We start from the raw sequence: 22,296 nt of genomic DNA, 5'->3' as shown, positions 1-22,296 counted from the left end.
GCGATTCATGGGCCGATGTGCGACAATCGACAGAGAGGCTCTTGGAATTTTGAGATTTGAGACTTTTTATTAATGGCGCTGCCGTAACGAGGTGTGGACGTGTGTCGTAGGAGTGCTTGGGCGAAGTCGTGAATTAGGATTTTGCGAAAAAGTTGCGCGGGTTTTGTTTTGTTTGCCGTGGTCACAAGATTATTTTTACTCGGTCTGGAACCGTGTTGCGGTGTTGAGATATATCGGCCGGGGAATTGAGCCACCTGGAGTGAAGGCTTGGTGAGATCGCAGGTCGTTCAACGCCGGGGTAAGAATTTTTCGCCGACGAAAATTGAGACAAAGTGCCTGATCAATGTGAAAAAATCGGTGCTCGGCTCTGGTTTTGAAGTGGTTTTTGGTGCGCGGTGACGTTACGTGTTGCGGTCTGAAGGGAAAAGTGTGATTTGGAGGCGCGTCCGAAATAAGATACGAAGTGAACTGACAACTTGCCAATCCGGAATTTGTGGTCTTCTTGTGGTTTTCGGAAAAAATAAAGGGCCCAAATTCGGCGATGTCCGAGGCAGGGTCACCAGCGAGGAATCATCAGAGCCGTCGCCAACTGGTTAGTGTCAAGCATTTGAGTATTTTATCCTTGGCATGATCCGCACTAGCATCGGTTGCCTACCAGCGTGCACGAGACCCCTGCACACTAGGATCCAGGTTACTAGGAACGCAGGAAAACACCAGCTAACTATTTGACGCCATTTTTGGACAATTACGTGAATTTTCGTAAGCTAAGTTACAGCCGGAGTCCACTAATCTACCGACTGCGTGTCTCACACGACACGTGGGAATGCTCCAATACCGTGCCCATCATCCTTAGAATGCGATTATTAACTGCAGGAAATGCTTGGGAAAATCTAGCCGTCCTAGAGTCTAATGTTGACGAGAATTTATTTGGTGTGGTGTCGTTCGCCTGGGAATGGAGCAAAACTGGCCGGGCGGGTTTATTTTTTATCGGTCGTCTGAGCAGCCGACACTTGTTTTTCGTGGTCAGACGCGGAATTGAAAAACGCTCAACGACTCGCTCCAGAAGTTGTTTCAGTATGGAAATGTGATAAAGGTGTGAATCAACGGCAAAATTTGTGCATGGACGAATTCGGCCGCCGCTCCAATTCGTCACAGGCGAACCTACCTGACGCTGTATATCTGCTGAGTCCGAGTGTCCGACTGCTGTGGCTTTGCATGAGTATAAATAGCATCGCTATCAGTAAATAAATATGGGGGACTAGGATCAAGCTTTCACCTCCTCCAAAAAGTAGAAGAAAGACTACCGGGACACTAGTAGAGCCAAGCAAGAGGAAAACGCAAAGCTCCCGGATTGCATTGAATCTAATTTGGCAATCTGCGCACAAGCAAAGTTTTAAGTTTAGGCAAATGGCCTGATGGAATTATTCACATAAGCAAGCTCGCGCCCGTATCAGATTGGATTGGAAGGCAGTAGCGCTACGACAGTACCGTCAAGATTAGGCTGGACATTAATTCTTCATAATTTTGCTGTGGCAAACGTACATCGCATTTCTAATGATTGGAGATATTGGCAAAATGCGTTTAAAACCTGCTTATTGCCTCTATATTTCCTTTGTAGATTTTGATAGAATATTTGCTCAATTTATTACGAACAACTCCATCCTTTTATTCGCTATCGAACTCGATATAACATAAAATGGTAATATGTAGTTCAATTATTTCAATACTTAGGCAAAGGACATTCACATTAGGGAATAGTTGTAATTCTGAATGAATGTATTTTACAATACACAGCCAAGCATTTTGTACGCTCAAATGTATTCCATTTTTAACATTGAAATTGAAGAAGAAAATTAGTCATCATCAACCAGTATTCGGTTTAGGCCTCCAGATATCCGGGTTTTGCGCCGACGTTCACCAACTCGATTTTCTTGGCATACTGGCCTATTCCATTGCTCCCGTTGAGACATGGTCTGCCCCGTGGCCTTTTTTACCATAAATATAGCCCACATGAATTTTCCGGGTTGGATCTACCTTAATTAATTTGCACCGGTGACCGCCTGGTCGGTCTAGATGAAAGCAGTTTCGACATTTCGGTTTGTTCTTCCCATCATGTCGATATCGTCACTATACGTCAGTAGTTGGTGGGCCTGAAGGGATTATGCCTCTTGTATTTTCGGAAGCATCACAGCCAGAATAAAAAAGATTCATGCTATGGCATCTCCTTTTCTTAGATGATATTGTTGGTGAAAAGTCTCGAGAGTGATCCTCCTGCCTTTGTCTGGTCTCATACATTGGTCATTGTGAGGCTAGTGCTTCTTATCAACTTAGTCAGGATACCGAATTCTCTCATTGCCGTGTACAGTTTTACTTTGCAATGCTATCATTGCCTTGCTATGGACGCGTGTCCGGCCTAAAAGGAGTAAAGAATATCTCTTAAATGGCACTCAACAACTTGAAACCACTATGATTACTGTATTTATATTCCCATTTTTATGTATGGCTGTCCCAAACCTTGGTGTAGTTGGTCACCCCATATTCAATCGGGTGTAAATCCGTTGGCTGCTGGCGATTTATCATTCTTCAGCCGGTAAATTGCAGGGATTGTTTCTTCCATGCTTGGTGGTAGCTTAACTTAACGATATGCAGAGCTTACATAATCTGATCGAGAAGTTAATAAGTTAATTTCCAGGACTGGGATCTTGAAGCTGACATTGACCATAACTGGATACTAAATTCCTTTATAAATATGTCAGTAGTCTAGTTGATCTCATCACAAAGCTAAATGATAAATATATATTTGGATGTTTTGGCTCTGATATCGACTCACCAACACTGAGGTAGAAGATTTAGTTTTCCCTTTAATTCGTTCAATTAGATAGAATAGTTTGGTTACAGAGAATGTAAAGAATATTCGCTTGTGAATTGATATCCGATTCGGAACTCGCTTTTAAATTATTGGAAAATTTCTGGACGCCGACGACTGAGCTTCTAAATTAAGCGGGGGTCAGTTACCGAACGAAGAGAAGTAACTTGAAGATGCTTGAGAGACATTGAACTTGGACTTCCTATAACATAAAAATATGATACCTGATGTTAGCGCTAGAATTTGAAGTATTATCAGGCTAATTGATTTTCAGTGAGATTTTTAAAATCTAAGATTTTCAGAGTTCTGAAACTATTATTTGTTTCGACTGCGTGCCAACGAATATAGAACCAAATTTATCGGTTTGGGCAGAAGATTTAGTATTTTTTCATAAAAAGAAGGTGAGGTATCACGTTTCGTGTTGATAGGTATGATATGATATTAACATTCCAGGAAAAAGTGTGTGACAGAGGCAATGTACTGTTTTTGATAAGTTATAACATTACGTGTGGTGTCAAACGATAGGAAATTTGAACGTACATAAGCCATGCTGAATTTAAGCTCACAGGACTTTACCGTTATGAAGTTATATGCAAAAAATGCAATTTTTCACAAAATTTTTTACCGTTATTTCAACCATTAGAACCCCGAATCGCCAAAAACCACCTATATTTTCGCAAGCAGCATACTATACAAATGTTAATTTGTAAAACTTCTTTTTAGGAGGCTCACACCCCCTAATCGGAAGAACACCCTACTCATGCTCTAGATTCGATCAATCCAAAACTAACCGATTTCTTGAAGCCGGCACACGGGATGACCCCCTCAAGTACGAAATGTATGATTCAGAATCAAAAATTTGCTTTATTATATTTTAAGAAGTAGTAAATACAATCCATCGAAATTTTCACCATAAACATCAACAAAGTTTCCCAACTTAACGGTAGATTGTTTATACTGGCAGCAAAGAAGCCCAGGGTACAAGAGTTGATAAAAGCAGTAACATCGTTTTTCAGATCGATGTCCTTTTTTAAGGTTTTGTCCATTTGTTACCAAGGCGGGGAGTGGGAGGGGTGGAAACTGATAATTTTTTTAACAGACTCATTATCAGAAACTACCAAACCAAAAAATTTGAAAAAAATATGAAGCTACGTCTATATGGTGCCCAGGCCTCTAAATACTCTCCATATCGATATCTGCTCAAATTAAGTTAATAATAATATATTACCATATTTTGGGGGAAATTGAGTAGAAACCCCCCTTAAGTTTATCCTAGATTTATAAAAGTTTGTAAAAGTATAGAATATAATATGAAACATGAAACAACTCCGAGTGTGAAGCGTATGAGTTTGATTATTATTAATACAGTGCTTTCCATCAAATTATTTGAATCGCTTTGTAAAAAAAGAGGGCAATGGAATTTTTAACAATGTGCACAAGGAACTATCAAACACTCATCGCTCCTCACATAGGGAAACACAAAACTTTTTATACCTGAAATCCTCCCTTTGCATGTATGGGGACCCCACCTTTAAACTCCACCTACATTTATGTCACTAGCTGTATGCGTGGGGTTTCATATTTCCCATCTGTCCATCAAATTTCGTTCGGATCGGCTTAGCCGTTTTGAGAAAAGTGCGTGTGACAGACAGATAGTGATTCGATTTTAGTAAGGTTTTGTTTTACACAAAACTTTAACAACCAGAGGTTGTTAAGAGAATGACAGTGTTGTAAAACAGGACAATGTCTGTCAGGTCTGTTAGTTATTCATAATGAAACCAAATTATATTATATTATGAGTGTTACTGTTCGTCAGATATTGATAATTAAGTTGATAATAATTTAACTGCTGTAGAGACGTTGAGTGACTTGCAAAGAGTATAAACAATTTCTGTCGAGGCAAGACCCCCGTTACTTCCTGATGGAGAATAATGAACAAAATTAATTGGTCATATTGCGATATCAATTAAAGTGTACCAGAATGTTCTTAGATTGTAATGTGTAAATTATGCATGGCAATATTATCTTTAATTGAAATGAGGGAAAGCCCTGAAAGAATATTGAATTATATACGGATATTGTCCAACAATTATTCATCATCATCATCAACGGCGCAACAACCGGTATCCGGCCTAGGCCTGCCTTAATAAGGAACTCCAGACATCCCGGTTTTACGCCGAGATCCACCAATTCGATATCCCTAAAAGCTGTCTGGCGTCCTGATCTACGCCATGGCTCCATCTTAGGCAGGGTCTGCCTCGTCTTCTTTTTCTACCATAGATATTGCCCTTATAGATTTTCCGGGTGGGATCATCTTCATCCATACGGATTAAGTGACCCGCCCACCGTAACCTATTGAGCCGGATTTTATCCACAACCGGACGGTCATGGTATCGCTCATAGATTTCGTCATTGTGTAGGCTACGGAATCGTCCATCCTCATGTAGGGAGCCAAAAATTCTTTGGAGGATTCTTCTATCGAACGCGGTCAAGAGTTCGCAATTTTTCTTGCTAAGAAACCAAGTCTCCGATGAATACATGAGGACTGGTAAGATCATTGTCTTATACAGTAAGAGCTTTGACCCTATGGTGAGACGTTTCGAGCGGAACAATTTTTGTAAAATAGGCTCTGTTGACTGACAACAGCCGTGCGCGGATTTCATCATCGTAGCTGTTATCGGTTATGATTTTCGACAGTTGATAGGAGAAATTATCAAGGGTCTCAAAGGTGTAGCCTCCTATTTTTATTGTTCCCTTTTGACCAATGCGGTTTGATGTTGTTGGTTGGTAGGTTTTTGATGCTGACGTTGCCACCATATATTTTGTCTTGCCTTCATTGATGTGTAGCCCAAGATCACGCGCCGCCTGCTCGATCTGGATGAAGGGAGTTTATACGTCTCCGTTCGTTCTTTCCATGATGTTGATATCGTCAGCATAGGCCAGTAGTTGGGTGGACTTAAAGAGGATTGTACCCCGTGGATTTACCTCAGCATCACGGATCACTTTTTCCAGGGCCAGGTTAAAGAGGACGCACGATAAGGCATCTCCTTGTCGTGGACCGTTGTTGATACCGAATGGTCTTGAGAGTGAGCCCGCTGCTTTTATCTGACCTCGCACATTCGCCACGGTCAGTCTTATCAATTTCGTCGGGGTACCGAATTCTCTCATGGCCGTATACAATTTTACTCTGGCTATGCTATCATAGGCGGCATTAAAGTCGATGAAAAGATGGTGCAACTGATGTCCATATTCCAATAGTTTTTCCATCGCTTGCCACAGAGAGAAAATCTGATCTGTTGGTGATTTGCTTGGAGTGAAGCCTCTTTGGTATGGGTCAATGATGTTCTGAGCGTATAGGTCTCCCTGGCCTAGCAAGATAATGGAGAATATCTTATAGATGGTACTCAGCAACGGGATACCACCATACGATATCTGTTCAAATAAAGTTAATAGTAGTATATCACCATTATTGCCTGCAAAACCCCCTTAAGTTCATTCTAGCACCACGAAATTGTAATTGTAACAATATAGGGTATAACATAGAGCATGATTCTACCAAGTTTGGTGGAAATCGCATTATTAGCAACGAAGTTATAATAGGTTCAAGTTGTTGCTTCCTTGCAAATTCAAAACTGAATATGGATATTAACACATAATATATGCATATACTACGTGCTACGTACTAATGGGACAGATGCAGACTCAAATCTCTTTATAAAAGAAATACACAAAACCTTTCGTACCTGAAACATCCAACTTCCGGTTTCCCGACTTGTTTAGTATTTGAGTCTCTTAACTTCTCTTCATTAGGATCAAAATCCTTGATGTTTTAGGGTGTAGTCGTTAATCACGCTGTATATCTAAGAAGAATCGTTTCTGCTAACGATGCCAACAAACTTGATGTTGGTCGACGCATTAACAGCGCTGCTTTGTTCAGGATCTGGAAACGTAGCTACCTCAACATCAAATTGAGATGTTTTGTAGTAATGTTCTTTTTGTGCTTCTGCACGGGAGTAAGACATGGAAAGTGAGCTCCACTGTTACTGGACAGCTCTGGGCCAGATATCCGTAACTGTGTGAATCAGAAGGCAGAAGTGACAGTGGGTAGGTCCCAGTCGTCATGCAGTGGAATCCACTATCTTGGGGGCCGATTCATCAAAAATATGCAGAGGTGCTTTCCATGTATCTTATACAGTAAATCGTTGAAAACGAAGCTGCGACATTTTCTCATCGGCATATTTCATAAATATATTATTGTTATGTATCCTTACATGAAGCACACGTAATAACCACATCTATGCATTATCTAAAGTAAAGTAACTTCTCAAAATAGCGGACAAATAGAAATCAGAACTTGTTCGTTATTTCGAAACATTATTTTGAGAGAGTTGTTACAAAATGTCATTTGCATTATAATAACTTAATAGAGGGTACACAATTTCTGGGGAATGATATTGGTTTCATTTGGAAAACAGGTTTTCAATATTGTTAATTACGAAGAGCTATGATTTGACTATATTCTGCACCATTACATTCTAATGCTTTGTTGAAAATTGAAATCTCTTCAGCATTCCTTATTTAAAAAAAGTGAAGCGATGGCGGCTTTACGGTTTCTTACCAGGGCAGAGGCAAATCGTCAGACGCTGCCTCACCTCTGCCCTGGGAGCAGCGTGACCGTAGCGGCTCGCAGATGTTGTGTGCTCCTCCCTGGTAAGAAACCGTAAAGCCGCCATCGCTTCACTTTTTTTGAGAAGTTTGGGTGCAAGCCCTAAGCGAAGGATCCGTGGACCAGGAAAGAGGGAGTAAGTTGCTTCCCATTTGGTCCGGTCCTGCATTAAGTTGATGCGGACTTAGGACCCCATCATTCCTAAAACGAATATTCCTTATTTTCTAACGAGTCTTCGATGCTTTTTTGTATGAGCTGCATTTATATGTTTCATCTTATGATATTTGGGAGTTTTTCATATTTCTGAAGTCAGCTTTCAGGTTCCGCTGCTCCAAATTTTAAGCCTATGGATGATTCTTAGAAATGTGATATGAAGAAATTAAAAAGCGATATAAGAAAATGAAGTCTATTTCTTTTGGATCCATAGTGTGAAGTAAATTCACCATAGTTGCGATGTGCGCTTACACTTCTCACCACTTTTCGGCTATAATGCTTGAAGGAATATTGTCCTGTGATTGTTTTCTGAACGACTTTCTCCAAAACTAAACACGAATTGCATATCCTCACCATACTTTTCAGGCTTTACCAATAATAGATAAATTGGTGTCATGTTCTGACATCGCATTCAAAACCACCAACCACTACTTTTTAAAAATAGTGTTACTGATTTAGGATTTACTGATTCTTACAGAAAGAAAGACTTTCCCCAGTAATTTTCACGTGTAGTAATATGTATCTCTCTTTAAACTTATTAGGTCGAGTTTAATTCACCAGTGATTAAGAATTCATCTTTTTTGTTTCGGTTTTTATCATATCTCCACTAACTGGTAAATTTCTTGATAATTGTTTCATAAACAATTTTATTAGTGTTTTTTTGCAATTTTTTTGCAGAGATATAATCTAAATAAAATAATAAAATGACTGAACAAAGCCAACAAAGGACGAGAAAGATATTTCAAACAATTTAAATTATATTGCGTATATTGTTATATTGTCCTGAAAGTTTTGTTCACTATTTAGAGTATCTAATGTGCAAAAACTGGCGTTCGCTATTTGGAACTGTTCGTTATTTCGATACTCTACTACATATGTATCTGACAAAATAGTCGAATATGATAATTAATTGTTCAATTTGCTAGGTGATCTAAGAAGCTTTTGCGTAGAACTCTTTTTAAGGTTCTGTGTAAAACAAAACCTTATTAAAATCGATTCAATGTCTGTCTGCCTGTCTGTCTGTCTGTCACACGCATTTTTCTCCAAAACGGCTAAAGCGATCCGAACGAAATTTGGTGGACAGATGGGAACTATGAAATCCCACGCATACAGTGAGTGGCATAAATTTAGGTGGAGTTCAAAGGGGGCTCCCCATACATGCAAAGGGGGGATTCAAAAATTTTTTTTACCAGATATAGTTGTGTAGGGTATCAAATGAAAGGTTTCAATTTGTACTTTCCGAAACTGACATTAGTTTTGGCATAAATTGCAAAGTGCGTGAGTAATGAGTCAAAATGTACGCACTTGAAGTGAGATGAAATCTAGGCCTCAAAATATGTCCCATTCCGATATCTGCTCAAATAAACTTACTAATAGTATATTACTACTTTTTAGAAATTTACTGAAAACCCCCCTTAAATTCATCCTAGGATTTCCGAATTTTGTACTAGCATAGAGGATAATATTTTGTATATACATCCGAAATTTCGTAGAAATCTGGCAATTAACGCCAAAGTTATAGCAGTTCAAACTTAGCAATTTCGCGCGAATTTACCGCTTCCAAAGCCATGCAAATCAGATGCTGACGTCGTAATTACCCGGAATAATTGACATTCGCCTGAAATATTAAAGTCGCATTTATGAAGAATCTACTTATCTGCAGCACTTTTTAAGATTTTGCGTAAAACACGTATGTGAAATCTAATCTTCGAGAGATGTCCTATTCCGGTATCTGCAAAAAAAATTTACTAATAGTATATTATCAACTTTTAGAAATTCACTAAAAAACTCCCCTTAAGTTCATCCTAAGTGTACTAAATTTTGCACCGACATAGAGGACAGCCTCGTGCATACACATGCCAAGTTTCATGAAAATCCAACTATTATTGGGAAAGTTATAGCAGTTCAAACTTATCAATTTCATGCTAATTAACAGCATGCTAAGCCATACAAATAAGATGCTGACGTCATAATTAACGAGAATAATTGAAATTCGAGTGAAATATTAAAATTCCATTCAAGAAGAATCTAATTCTCCCTAGCCTTTTTTTATATTTGATGTTGGTTAAATTGTTGGCATTTGCTAATAATATTAAACTCAGAGTGTGAAGCGTATGAGGTTGACTATTTCAATACGGGGCTTTCCATCAAATGATTTATTTAAATTACTTTCTAAAAAATAGATGCCAATAGAATTTTTAACTATGTGACACGGAACTGTCAGGCTCATCGCTCCTCACATCTTCTTCTTTTTCTTGAGCCTTCAGTTCACAAGCGGGGTCGGCTCGTCGTGATCGGTTTCGTCATTTTATTTTATCAAATGCCTGATCAGGATGTAATCGCGAGACCTTCAAATCCCCATCCAGTGTATCATGCGACCATTATTTTGGCCGGCTTTTTGGTAGCTTACCATTGACTTCGATGTTCTGACCAATACTGGTTGTTGAATTCTCGTTAGCGTGAATTACGTGACCACACCATCGAAAACGCCTCTCTTGCAGTTTTTCCACGATCGATGCAAACCCATATCGATCGCGGATATTCTCATTTCAGACGTGATCAAAACGTGTCACGCCACCAGTGCAATGCAACATCTTCGTCCTCATTACCACAAGACGGCGTTCATTGTCTTTTATAGTCAACACTCAAAATATAGAGAGCGACAGACGGACAACATTGCAGTAAATTTTAGATTTGGGACGTGCGCTGATACGTCGATCACAAAGAACACCAGTTGCGGAATGCCACTTCATCCAGGTGGCGTTAATACTTGAAACATTTCATTACGCAGTTCTTCATTGGTTGGTAGCATTGACTCGAGGTATTTAAATCGCTGAGTTCTTTCAATGGCAGTAATCTGCCCCTCCAGATATTTAAATCGCTGAGTTCTGGCAATGGCGGTAACCTGCCCAGAACTGAGCGATTTAAATATCTCGGGTCAATGCTATAAGCCAATGGAGAACTACGTTATGCTCCTCACATAGGGAAACACAAAACCTTTTATACCTGAAGCGTCAAGCTTCCGGTTTCCCGACTGTTTTCCTGTAATGTTCTAGAAAGAAAAATTTGTTATCTAAAAATATTAGTATTTATCATGTTCATTTCGAAGCATAGGTGCGATTCGATTTAAAAACTTTAATAACGGCGCCACCTGTAGCTCCCGCTTTGAAGGGACGATTGCTTGTAACTAAAAAGAGACTTGGTATATCCAAATAGATTACGCATCTACATCTGCAATAGCTTGTTTTGTCGTATAAACACAAAATTACAAATTCTCTTAAATTTGTTTTTAATTGATCAAAGGTCCAAGAGATGTTCACTTTTGGAATAAGTTTTGAAAGGAATTTTTGATTAAACTTGACAAGCATAAATAAGGTCAAGCAGTGGTTAGACAGGATCACTTCGGTCGTTTGGATTTGTTATGGTATGGAGGAATTCCGAGTGTTATACACTTACAATTTGTTCCAGGTGGCCAACGCATATGTAATCTTTTTAAGCATACGAATATGGGTTTAGTTAACAGAAATTGCGCCGGAAGCTCGATGCTTCACATTGTGTTTTCTCGTCTCAAGAACTTTCATTGCACGACAGTTTCGTCTCTACGTAGCTGGAAATTCTATTGTGGGCTGTTATTAGTCAAGTATGCAGTAGCTCATACCATTCTAAACCAAGTCGAAAATTGGAAGCGTGGCGCATCAAGTATGAAAGTTTTTTTTGTTTTTTTTTTTTATGTAAGACTATTAGGGTACACGATTTACACTTTGGGGATTATCAGGTGAGGTTGATAGCAGAAGTTGAATGAAAACCGTGTTTATATATTTGATTTGTTTATTTAAATCTAATATCGATCCTGTTTTTCATTGTGCTGCTCTTTAAACCTGTAACAATTAGCTAACTGAAGTGGATCACTTCAGTAGAGGAGAAATTGAAGTTCTAATTTCAGACAAGTGTCTGAAAGTAATTAGCACTGCCACAGCATTCCCCTGGCAAAGATTGAGTGCAAGGAAATTACGATAATTCAGCTGGCCGTGTCGCCAGCTGACGGTTTGTGGTATTATTATTGGCATTTATTGTCACAATGGCATCCTAGTGTTCATTCGTGATCGTTCGTTGGCCCTCGCGTAAGAAGGATTAAGCCCATCGATGTTGCTAACAGACTCGCTTATCATTTCCGCTGAAGCACTGTCTCCTATTTAAGATAGCACTGTTTGTAGATTCATTTTGCGTTGTGCTTTGCTGATTCGGTTGCAGATTTGAATCAGGCATTCATTCACAGCTGAGCCGAATGGTATCCGATGTCAAATCACGATGCAAACCTCACTGCCATCAGTGAGATTTGAACCGCGACCTTCCGTATGACAGCCTTGTGCTATATATTATCCCAATCTGTGCCTATAAGCAACCGTATTTTTGTGTTTCCACCGGACATAGACAGGCATCGTGAAGGGGATGAAACGGGACCATATGCATTCTTCGAAGTTCAATTACATGATTTCGTGCATTTGATGGGTACGGTGATACCAACATAAACCCTCGGGGCGAAGTTTTTGGAGCTGCACTGTGCTCGTGACATGGACCGAGAACGTTGAGATTTCCTTCTGGATGAATTCACGGGTGAATCGGCTGTTTTACTGCGCGTATCTTCGCTCGCAACTCCGCGAGTTGACTTAACAATTGCTGAACTAGCTGCGTTAAGCGTGTTTCTGCTATTAAAGGTGATGATGTATGTATACCTAAAATTGCTTCCGCGAGGCATGGTGTCAAATGAAGTGTGGAGACCTTGTGAGCTACATCGGCGGCTGGTCACCAACCGTCGTCACAATCGGTTGAAGAGTAGATGGTAGGCGCCTTACCCATAAACTACGCACTAACGGTTCTGGAGCTTTGGGGCCGCCGAAACACTGCAGGTGGCGGGCGAATTGAGAGGGTTTCACAAACCTTGCTTCCAGAATTTTTAACCAAATTTCGGGTTCCTGCGGATTGAAGCCTGGAAATCTTGGAACGCCGTTTAGTGCGGTCGCAGTCGCACTCGTGTCTGCAGGCGTGTTGTATGCTCTCGACATTCTGGTTGTCACTGCTTTTCTCTTAACCTTGAACTCGGCAATTCTCCTTTTGAACTCAGGGTTACCACTTTGAGAATTACCAGCTGAGGTTGATGGTTGATAACAGAAGTTCAATGAAAGCCGTGTTTATATATTTTAATTTGTTTATTTGATTGAATCACTGATCTTGCTTTTCATTGTGGTGTTTCCAATGTGAGAGAGTAGACTGTTTTTTCTATCGACTGACTGCGCTACTTAACCCTGTAACATTTAGGGAGTAGATCACTTCCTATTCTTATTCTTTATGCTGCTGCTTAATTTGGTACTCCTAGGATAAACTTCAGTAGTTTTTGGTCAATTTCGAAAATTGGAAATACACTATTATTACGTTTATTTGATATCGGAATTGAAAGTACCTGGAGGGCTAAGCTTTTTCAGATTTTTCAGTTGAATACTTTCTGAAAATGAGTTTTGTCCTACTTTATGCTTGTACTTTTCAATCCCTTACTTCTCTATTTTGTAACGAATATGAAAATTGAGATTTGAACAAAAATCACCCTTTAAAAGTCATACTAATTTATACCATATCAGGTTAGATAAAGCTTACCACAAAGGTTATACTAAAAAAAACTTGAGAAGGTTTTTAAATAAGTTGCATTCGTTGAAATCATCGAATTCTGGTACATCAACTGTAGTAGTGGTCATAAGTATATAGAGAGTTTAGAATTGGTGCCTTTATCCGGGGCATAAGTAAATAAGGTTTTTCTTTGGAACGGGGGTGGTTTTTAATAAAACGCGTTTATAAGAGTTGCGTGTGTGATGAATATCTGCAAACATATTTTTCCATTTCCATGAACATTAATTAAATGACTTACAACAATTTTTTCCTTATATTTATTTAGCGAGAAAGAAAACAACGAAAACTATATTCAGATGAATGGGCTTTAGGAGAAGATGATGTGGAAGGAGTTCGAGGTTTCAGTGTAGCTGAAAAGTTAGAATCACCAAAATTCGCACAAACCGGCATGGTTCGTGAAATGAAAGGTTTCGATTTATCGATAGGGTAAGTAAATTTATTGTATATTCTTTAAATAAACATATTATCATCGTCATCATCAACGGCGCAACAACCGGTATCCGGTCTAGGCCTGCCTTAGTAAGGAACTCCAGACATACCGGTTTTGCGCCGAGGTCCACCAATTCCATATCACTAAAAGCTGTCTGGCGTCCTGGCCTACGCCATCGCTCCATCTTAGGCAGGGTCTGCCTCGTCTTCTTTTTCTACCATAGATATTGTCCTTATAGACTTTCCGGGTGGGGCCAAAATTTCGCAATTTTTCTTGCTAAAAACCCAAGTCTCTGAGGAATACATGAGGACTGGCAAGATCATAGTCTTATACAGTAAGAGCTTTGGCCCTATGGTGAGACGTTTCGAGCGTTCCCCTCTTTGTCTCGGCAGGATGAGCATCGAAGTGTATAAGGCTTCATCCTGCTGACTTGTTGGTAAAACTTGCGCGCCTGGTGCGGTTGCTCCCTGTACTTTTCTAGGTCACAGACTTGTTGGATCTCCAAGGCTTCCTTTTCCGTCTGTGAAGTCGCTTCTCCGCTCGACGGAGTTCGTGATAAGTCTCTGCGCGTGCCCGCGTTCTTAGAGAATGCAACAATACTCGGTATGCGGCATTCTTCCGTTCCGTTGCTAGCCTAGGACCTTGACGTAAAAAAATGTTTACTATTGATATATATCAAAAGGAAAACTAGATCTAACGTTCAGATAGTTAAATATAACTTAGCTTAGTGTAGCTTTGTTTTATTTAAGCCCTCAACGGGTGATATTGGCTTAGTTTGATATAATTAAAAACCTACCTTTTCTAATTTTATTTTGGCATTCTTCTGTAGTTATTGGCGCGGAATATTCGAGAAGCAAGAAAATTTTAAATCAATTTGCGAATTAACATGCTATTCACATGATTTTCACCAAAAACAGAAGTAATGGCACTCAGCTCGGGCGCATAGGACATCAACGCTAGAATTGGCCAAATTTAAATTTTTAATGAACAAAGATAACTTTCAGAACACGTAGTTGAATATTGAATGGTGGAAAAAAGGCCTAAATAAAAGCTTAGACGAAGTAAATGTATTGTATCCTAAATCGGAACGATTTTGTGTATTAAATCATGATGCATGATAAATTTGTAGCAATTTTCAATAATCAACATACAATTTAGATTGCTCACTTCGGCCTTGATGTGTTCATATGTACAGGTGTTCCTATGAAAGGTTTAAGATGCATTAGATGAAAATTGTGCAAAGAAAATCTGCCGTTTAATGTTATCAGTAAAAAACTATTTGTAATAATATCAAATAATAAATGTTTTGCCTTTCCAGGTTCTTCCAACAGTATGGCTTTAACATTCCTCTACTTTTCCGTGAAAAGACTGGACTTGGACTCCGTGTGCCATCAACGGATTTCACAATAAATGACGTTCGAATGTGTGTTGGATCGCGGCGAACATTAGATGTAATGGATGTAAATACTCAGAAAAATATTCAAATGACAATGAAAGAATGGCAGCAATATTATGAAGATCCGCATAAAAATCGCTTACTAAATGTCATATCTTTAGAATTCTCACATACAAAACTTGATAATTACATACAAAGCCCAACAGTAGTAAGACAGATGGATTGGGTTGATGTCGTGTGGCCAAAGCAGTTAAAAGATTCACAAGTGGAAGGAACCAACGTTATAGAAGAGATGATGTATCCAAAGGTGCAAAAATATTGCTTGATGTCAGTTAAAAACTGTTACACAGACTTTCATGTGGATTTTGGTGGAACGTCTGTTTGGTACCATATCCTTAAAGGTAGTAAAGTGTTTTGGCTGATCCCACCAACCGAGAAGAATCTACAACTATATGAAAAGTGGGTTTTGTCTGGGAAACAGTCAGATGTATTTTTCGGTGACACTGTGGAAAAGTGCGCCCGAGTATACCTAACGGCTGGCAATACATTCTTCATTCCGACAGGCTGGATACATGCCGTCTATACTCCAACTGATACTCTTGTGTTTGGTGGAAATTTCCTACATTCCTTTGGAATTGTTAAGCAGTTGAAAATTGCTCAAGTCGAAGATATAACTAAAGTGCCACAGAAATTTCGTTACCCTTTTTTTACCGAAATGCTTTGGTATGTTTTGGCGAAATACGTTTATACCCTATTAGGCCGGTCACACCTGGAAGGAGAGCCATCGATAGAGGAGGCTGTTGCATGTATGCCACATGTACATTTAACACATCACGAACTGTTCGGTTTGAAGGTATAATAGCATTAGTAGCCTAGATTGTTGCTTATTTTATTATATGATGATATGATCTGATTTTTTTTTATTTTTTCAGGAAATTGTCATGTATTTATATGATCTTCCTCCACATAAGAAGAACGTTCCAGAACTGATCAAGGATCCTGTTGCATTGATCAAAGATGTCAGAACCCTAGTGGAACGGCATTGTAAAGACAAACCCGAGTTAGCCATAACTGGCGAGCCCGTTCTTAAGCCAGAAACATCCAGGTCGCCATCTATTCAGATTTATGACAGTAATGTTTTTAATGATGTGAATCACATGCATAAAGACGAAAACGTTTACAATGTTCACAATACTGAGAATATTATCAAACATGAAATGAATTCACCAAACGAAGGAAATTGCAGTAGTGGGCGAGCAACAACAGATGACGGAAATTTCGTTTCACCAACAATGACAGCCAGACCGGTTTCTAGAGGACCACATAAAAAGCAAGGCAACACTTCCGATGGCGGATCTTCGGATGTAGCGGTTAAAAGCTCCAGCAGTCAAAACGGAACAAATGCTGGCCAACCACGTCGAAGAAGAACACGTTGCAAAGTTTGTAATGCATGTCAACGCTCTGATTGCGGCGAATGTAGTTTTTGTCTTGATATGGTGAAATTTGGTGGTCCCGGCCGAGCGAAACAGACTTGCATGATGCGACAATGTTTATCACCGATGTTACCAGTAACTGCACAATGTGTTTACTGTCACCTGGATGGTTGGCGACAAACTCCAGTTTCGCCGCAAGCTAAGTTACAAGCATCATTGGAAGGACCTTCTTCACTAATGGAATGTTCAGTTTGCTATGAAATTGCGCATCCTGACTGTGCTCAAGCTAATTCTCAGAATACTAAAGGTATCGCTAATGAAGATTTGCCTAATAGTTGGGAATGCCCGTCGTGCTGCAAATCTGGGAAAAATAATGATTACAAGGTAAGAAATGAGTGTTCTTTAGATTTAGATAGATAGATAGCTTTATTAGTGTAAATCAATTCATGTTCAGATACAATCAATATTTAAGTGATACAGACTGTCTTTTCAACTATGGTAAGTTGTGCAGTATAAACAATCTTAATAAGTGCAATCGCTTCAATTCTCAAAATTCCCTAGGAAAATTTAAAAAAAACCTAGCTTGCAATTCTTTAGATTTAAATTTAAATGTTATGTGTGTGAATATTGTGTATCTCACAAACGGTGTAGCAATTTGAAGCAATGAATTTTGAAACAGAGCTTAGTGATAAATGTCAACCTAATTTAACCGACTCCCACAGGGTTGCATTCGATGTGATTTCTTGTTTGTTCTTATTATCGGTGACATTCTCTCTTCTCTGCCATTTTGGTGGAAAGTGGGGAGGCTTTCAAGGAACCATTACGTTTTTTCTCAAATGCCTAACTACGTGATGATATCTGTTTTTTTCTCGAATCGAGATCGAAATTAAACACCAACAAAACTAAGGTTCTTAGTCTGACTTTTCCTATCTACGTTAATGGACAGAGCGCTGAAGGGCATCGATCAATTTGTATGTGTTTCTGCCGCGCTAGGTAAATGCACCTCAACTTCAAGTTAAAACTCTTCCCCCCAACGTCTGCGTTGTTATAAGGGTCCAGCAAACCCAAAATAATTGTCCCTTTTATTTGAAAGTTTTTTATTTTTGTTAACACAACCTGCCCCGTGCTATTGGGGTGCTTTAGTCGGACAAAATCTCGAACGAAGAACAACATCGGTATGGTATAACGGGCAATAAAATTGCCGCTTTCCCTTAATAAGTGACCTATCCGTTGCCACTTTCGCCTTCTGATCAACTCGTCCGCGGATTACTGGCTTGTGCGTCGACGAAGTTTTTTGTTCGAAGTATAATAGTATTAGACCAATGTACCCCGATAACACCTAGCAGAATAACAATGTCAGAAAGAACATTAGCAAAAAACATTCTAAACTTGATTTTGGTGTTGAGGGAGTCATCTCAATGCAATTGAATTTTAAGATTTTAGACAAAGTAGTGAATGTGGATGTAGCGCAGTTGATGCGTAGTGCGGCATGAAGTTCGATGCCATCCTCGACAGAAACGCCGATTCCTAGATATACAAAATGAACAAGGCTCTTATGCCCAGTTATGCAGATAGGAAGAGTACAATGACCCGACAGACTGAGAAGTTTGGTTTTCATGATGTTTATCTCGTATCCGAATCTACTTGCTTCTCTTTCCAAATCCGGGGTCATTTGGCCAAGATCCATAACTCGGTGAAAGGCTATCATCAGCTTAGTCGTGGTGTTTGAGCAATAATGTCATGGGGAATTAGAACCGTTTGAGATCTTACCTCGGTACAAAAACTAAAAGAGCAGCGATGAATAGTTCTGCGGGTAGATCGTCAAGCCCAGCGGCTTTACTCGGTTTAAGGGCATTAACGGCCGAGATAATTTCTCTTCAGCTTGGAGGAAGAAACATGTATCCGCATGTTACGGTGACTAGCCGTTTTATCTCCAAAAGGATCTTACTGAATGTGATATGAAATATTCTTTTCATTTTTTTAGTCACTCGTCATCGTGAATAAGGAACCGACGATTAACGTCTCTCACAGGACTATCGTAAAGTTTCCGATGACATGCAAGATTTTTCATGATTTGGTATATAGCTCTGAAATCTTTGGGATCTGCTGCTGTTGACCAGCTCAACAAAAAATTCCCATTTGTCACGGCGCACATTACGTTGAACTTCCCGGAAATTCACACGATATCGGAGCTAGACGTTTGAGCGAGGTGTTATTAGAGCCCATTTTGGCATTCAGATCACGCATCACAATGACAATGTCACCTTTAAGAAGTCTCTTCTGGGCTGCATGTAATTGCTGCTGCATCATTCTCAACTATATCGGAAACCTCCGTTCGTGCATAACACTGCACAATCGTGATGTGCGTTACTGCACCGGAAAAATCGGCTCCAAGGTCAAGAGAGAGTGCCTTGCGGTAGCGTCAGTATCCGACACCGGAATCGCGTCTGTTACCACTTGGCTATCCAGAATACAAACTAGTGTTTCTGCAATTTTACCTTTTGATATTGGAGATTGAAGAAAATCTAAATTTCTTGAACAGTTTGACATCCATACTAAGATTCACGATTATCTATCGAAATAGAACGGCTTAATCTTGGATTTGAAATGAAAATTTGTGTTTACATTGTTTTGCAATGTTTTGAATGGTTGTTAGTTTACCTCTCTGACCTGATTTAGTCGAATGTGCATCATGAGGTATTTTTGCTCAGCAACAAGAGGAAGACATAGGACCATTACAGTAACAACAAGCATAATAAGTTTACTTATTCTGCGAATTCTTCGAGAGACCATCAAATTGAGAAGTCAATGGATCGAGAAGATGCTATATCCCCTTACCAGTATGGTTGACATATGCTTTGTCTGTTTGTCATCATCAGAATAAATACATCGAGCGCTCTCTTTTATGCAATTTAGTTTCTGTTCATGCTCATGTACCTCTTGTATGCATACGTTCTAATTGAGTCGCATTGTTAAATGAATCTGTCTTTTGCACATGTGTTTCTATGTGGGCAACACTTTCACTGTTAGATAAAGTTTCCTTTGTATTTTCAAAATTAATAATCTTAATGTCAATCAGCTTATTTTAATAGGATAGGATAGACAAAATTTTTTTAAAAATTAACCAACTCTGAGCAAATAATTTTTCTCCTTTGCAGCCCCGGCATTTCCGTGCTAGGCAAAAATCATCTGAAATTCGTCGCATGTCGGTGAGCAGTGATGCATCTTCAGTCATTGAAAGTAAACAGCACATTGATGGTCATCATGATTATGGAATGTCGAGTGAATCAGATCTAGAAACTCCATCGAAACGTGAAATGAAAAAAGAAATGAAAATGGAAGATCTCAAGTTGGAGCGTATGGGGAGTAACAGCAACGATGATAATAAAGACATGGAGCACCGTTTAGACGTCAGCGTTATAAAACGACGTAAAAGCGACGACGGGAGCATGTGCAGCAGTATGCATGATAGCATGGATGTCATGGAATCGAATTCAGCTCTGCCACGAAAAAAGAATACAATACGAACACAACTTGCACACCAAATCATCAGCACATCAACGAAAATTTTAAAGAAGCCTCAGTATGTCGTCCGACCAGCCTCATTGAGCTCTATGTCACAATCGTCTAATAGTAATCTTACATTGGATCCGACATGTCTTAAAGCCATTTTCAGATATTTGCCACCTGAAACGTTGGTTGTGTGTTCACTTGTATGTAAAGCCTGGTCTACAGCGTCTGTGGATCCCTCTCTATGGAAATGCATGAATTGTGCCGAACACAAGCTCTCTGCAGCTCTTCTAACGGCGATAGTACGACGACAACCAGAACATCTAATACTAGACTGGACACAGATAGCAAAACGTCAACTAGCATGGATTATATCTCGCATACCAGGTTTGAAAAACCTAAGCTTGCAGAACACTCCAATTCAAGCTATTTTAGGTCTACATACTTGCCTGTGTCCGCCATTACAAACTCTCGACTTGAGTTTTGTACGAGGTTTGAATGATTCTGCCATACGTGAAATTCTTCTTCCGCCAAAAGATTCAAGACCGGGTTTATCTGATTCTAAGTCACGTTTAAGAAATTTGAAAACTTTAAAGGTGGCTGGAACGGATATTTCGGATGTTGCGTTACGTTACATCACACAAGGACTACCGTCTTTAATACATTTGGATCTTTCATCGTGTCAGCGAATTACTGATGCTGGAGTTGCTCAGATTGGCACGTGCCCCAGTGCAATAAACACTCTGGTAGAGTTGAATTTGAGTAGTTGTCGACTTGTAACTGAACTATCGTTAGACTATTTGAGAAAATGTGAGGAGTTAACGTGGTTAGATCTACGCCATTGCCCGCAAGTATCAACCCAAGCTGTGATCAAGTTCGCTTCTAATTCAAAGCACAATCTTCAAGTTAAGGACGTTAAATTAGTTGATAGAAGGAAAGTTACTTAGATATAAGAACTCTTTCGAACCAATACAATCATCTAACAATTCAAAGTCTTTGGTTTTATCTACTTTGGTTGTATGCGTTTTAAATGAACAAATATATGTAGAGCTTTCACTTAATTTTAGATTGAAAACGATTTTAATCATTTCGAGTCAAAAATTAGAAGCTTTTATAGCGGGGCTCTTAGCATCGATAATTCTTGTTTTATTCTTCAGGTAAATTTTGACTGAAAAACAAATTAACAGATGGAGCGTCGCTACAAAATTTTATCTTGTCTGATTTTTTATGATGTACGAGATTTTTCAAAAATTGCATTGGACTTTGATCAATGAGTGAATGAGTACGAAGAATAAATAATACAATAATGTTAAAATACATACATTTATAGTGGTACAATAAATTTTCCATTTCTAATTGGTAAACCCTTTCGAGTTTATTTAAATGTACAAAGAGATTTTGACATGTATATACTATATATTAATTGTACCGATGCAATGTATTTAGTAAATACCAAAGATACTTTTATGAATTCGTTGAATTTTTTCAACTTAAAAATCTTATAGAGTGTAATGCGAGTAAGTTCAACTGTAGTCATAATGTAAATAAAAAATGCATATTGAATTTAAAATAATATACAAAAATGTGTTTTTAATTTTCCCGTTGTGGTTATTCGCCTTCCATTTACCTTGGCCTTTTCCTTTTGTATTGTATTTTAAGTGCCTGAGGGTCTCTTTGTTACTTATCCACTGTATGTGGTTTGCCCACTACACTGTCTAAATATGTAGATTGTTATAAAAGAGGACTGTTTGTCATAATCAATGGGATAAAGCTCATCATCATATTTAATTCGTCAGCTGCTATTTTCCCTCGTTAGGCCTAAAGTTTGCCTGAGAACACTTCTTTAGATGCCCTAGACAGCCTGTTTAATTTGCGAGTTCTTCCTCATCATGGAAATAAACATGCATCTACAAAAAAAGACAATGCTGTAGATATCGCAGATATGACACAAATTGTCGAGATGTTCACTTCCCTTCGAAGGTCGTGTTAACAATAGAAAGCATACGACTATTTCTTTCTTTTACAATGAGCATCATTTAACAGTAGTTCAAACAGCTTCGGTGTGTATTCTAAGTGAGGGGGAAAAAATAGGCTTGTGCTCAT

General features: G+C 39.0%; 1 protein-coding gene across 1 annotated transcript; it reads left to right on the top strand.

The window, feature by feature from the left end:
• The first annotated feature begins 43 nt into the window (after positions 1-43).
• LOC119659310 (jmjC domain-containing histone demethylation protein 1) lies at positions 44-21,776 on the top strand. Its single transcript, XM_038067325.1, has 5 exons — positions 44-592; positions 13,690-13,850; positions 15,173-16,103; positions 16,183-17,067; positions 19,842-21,776. Exons 1-5 carry the CDS (start codon positions 542-544, stop codon positions 21,138-21,140), a joined length of 3,327 nt encoding a protein of 1,108 aa, XP_037923253.1. The 5' UTR covers positions 44-541; the 3' UTR covers positions 21,141-21,776.
• The last annotated feature ends 520 nt before the right edge of the window (positions 21,777-22,296 follow it).

The sequence above is a fragment of the Hermetia illucens genome, chromosome 6, assembly GCF_905115235.1.
Source record: "Hermetia illucens chromosome 6, iHerIll2.2.curated.20191125, whole genome shotgun sequence".
NCBI lineage: Eukaryota > Metazoa > Arthropoda > Insecta > Diptera > Stratiomyidae > Hermetia > Hermetia illucens.
Note: the sequence above shows the minus strand (reverse complement) of the source record. Positions and strands in the feature narration are given on the sequence as shown.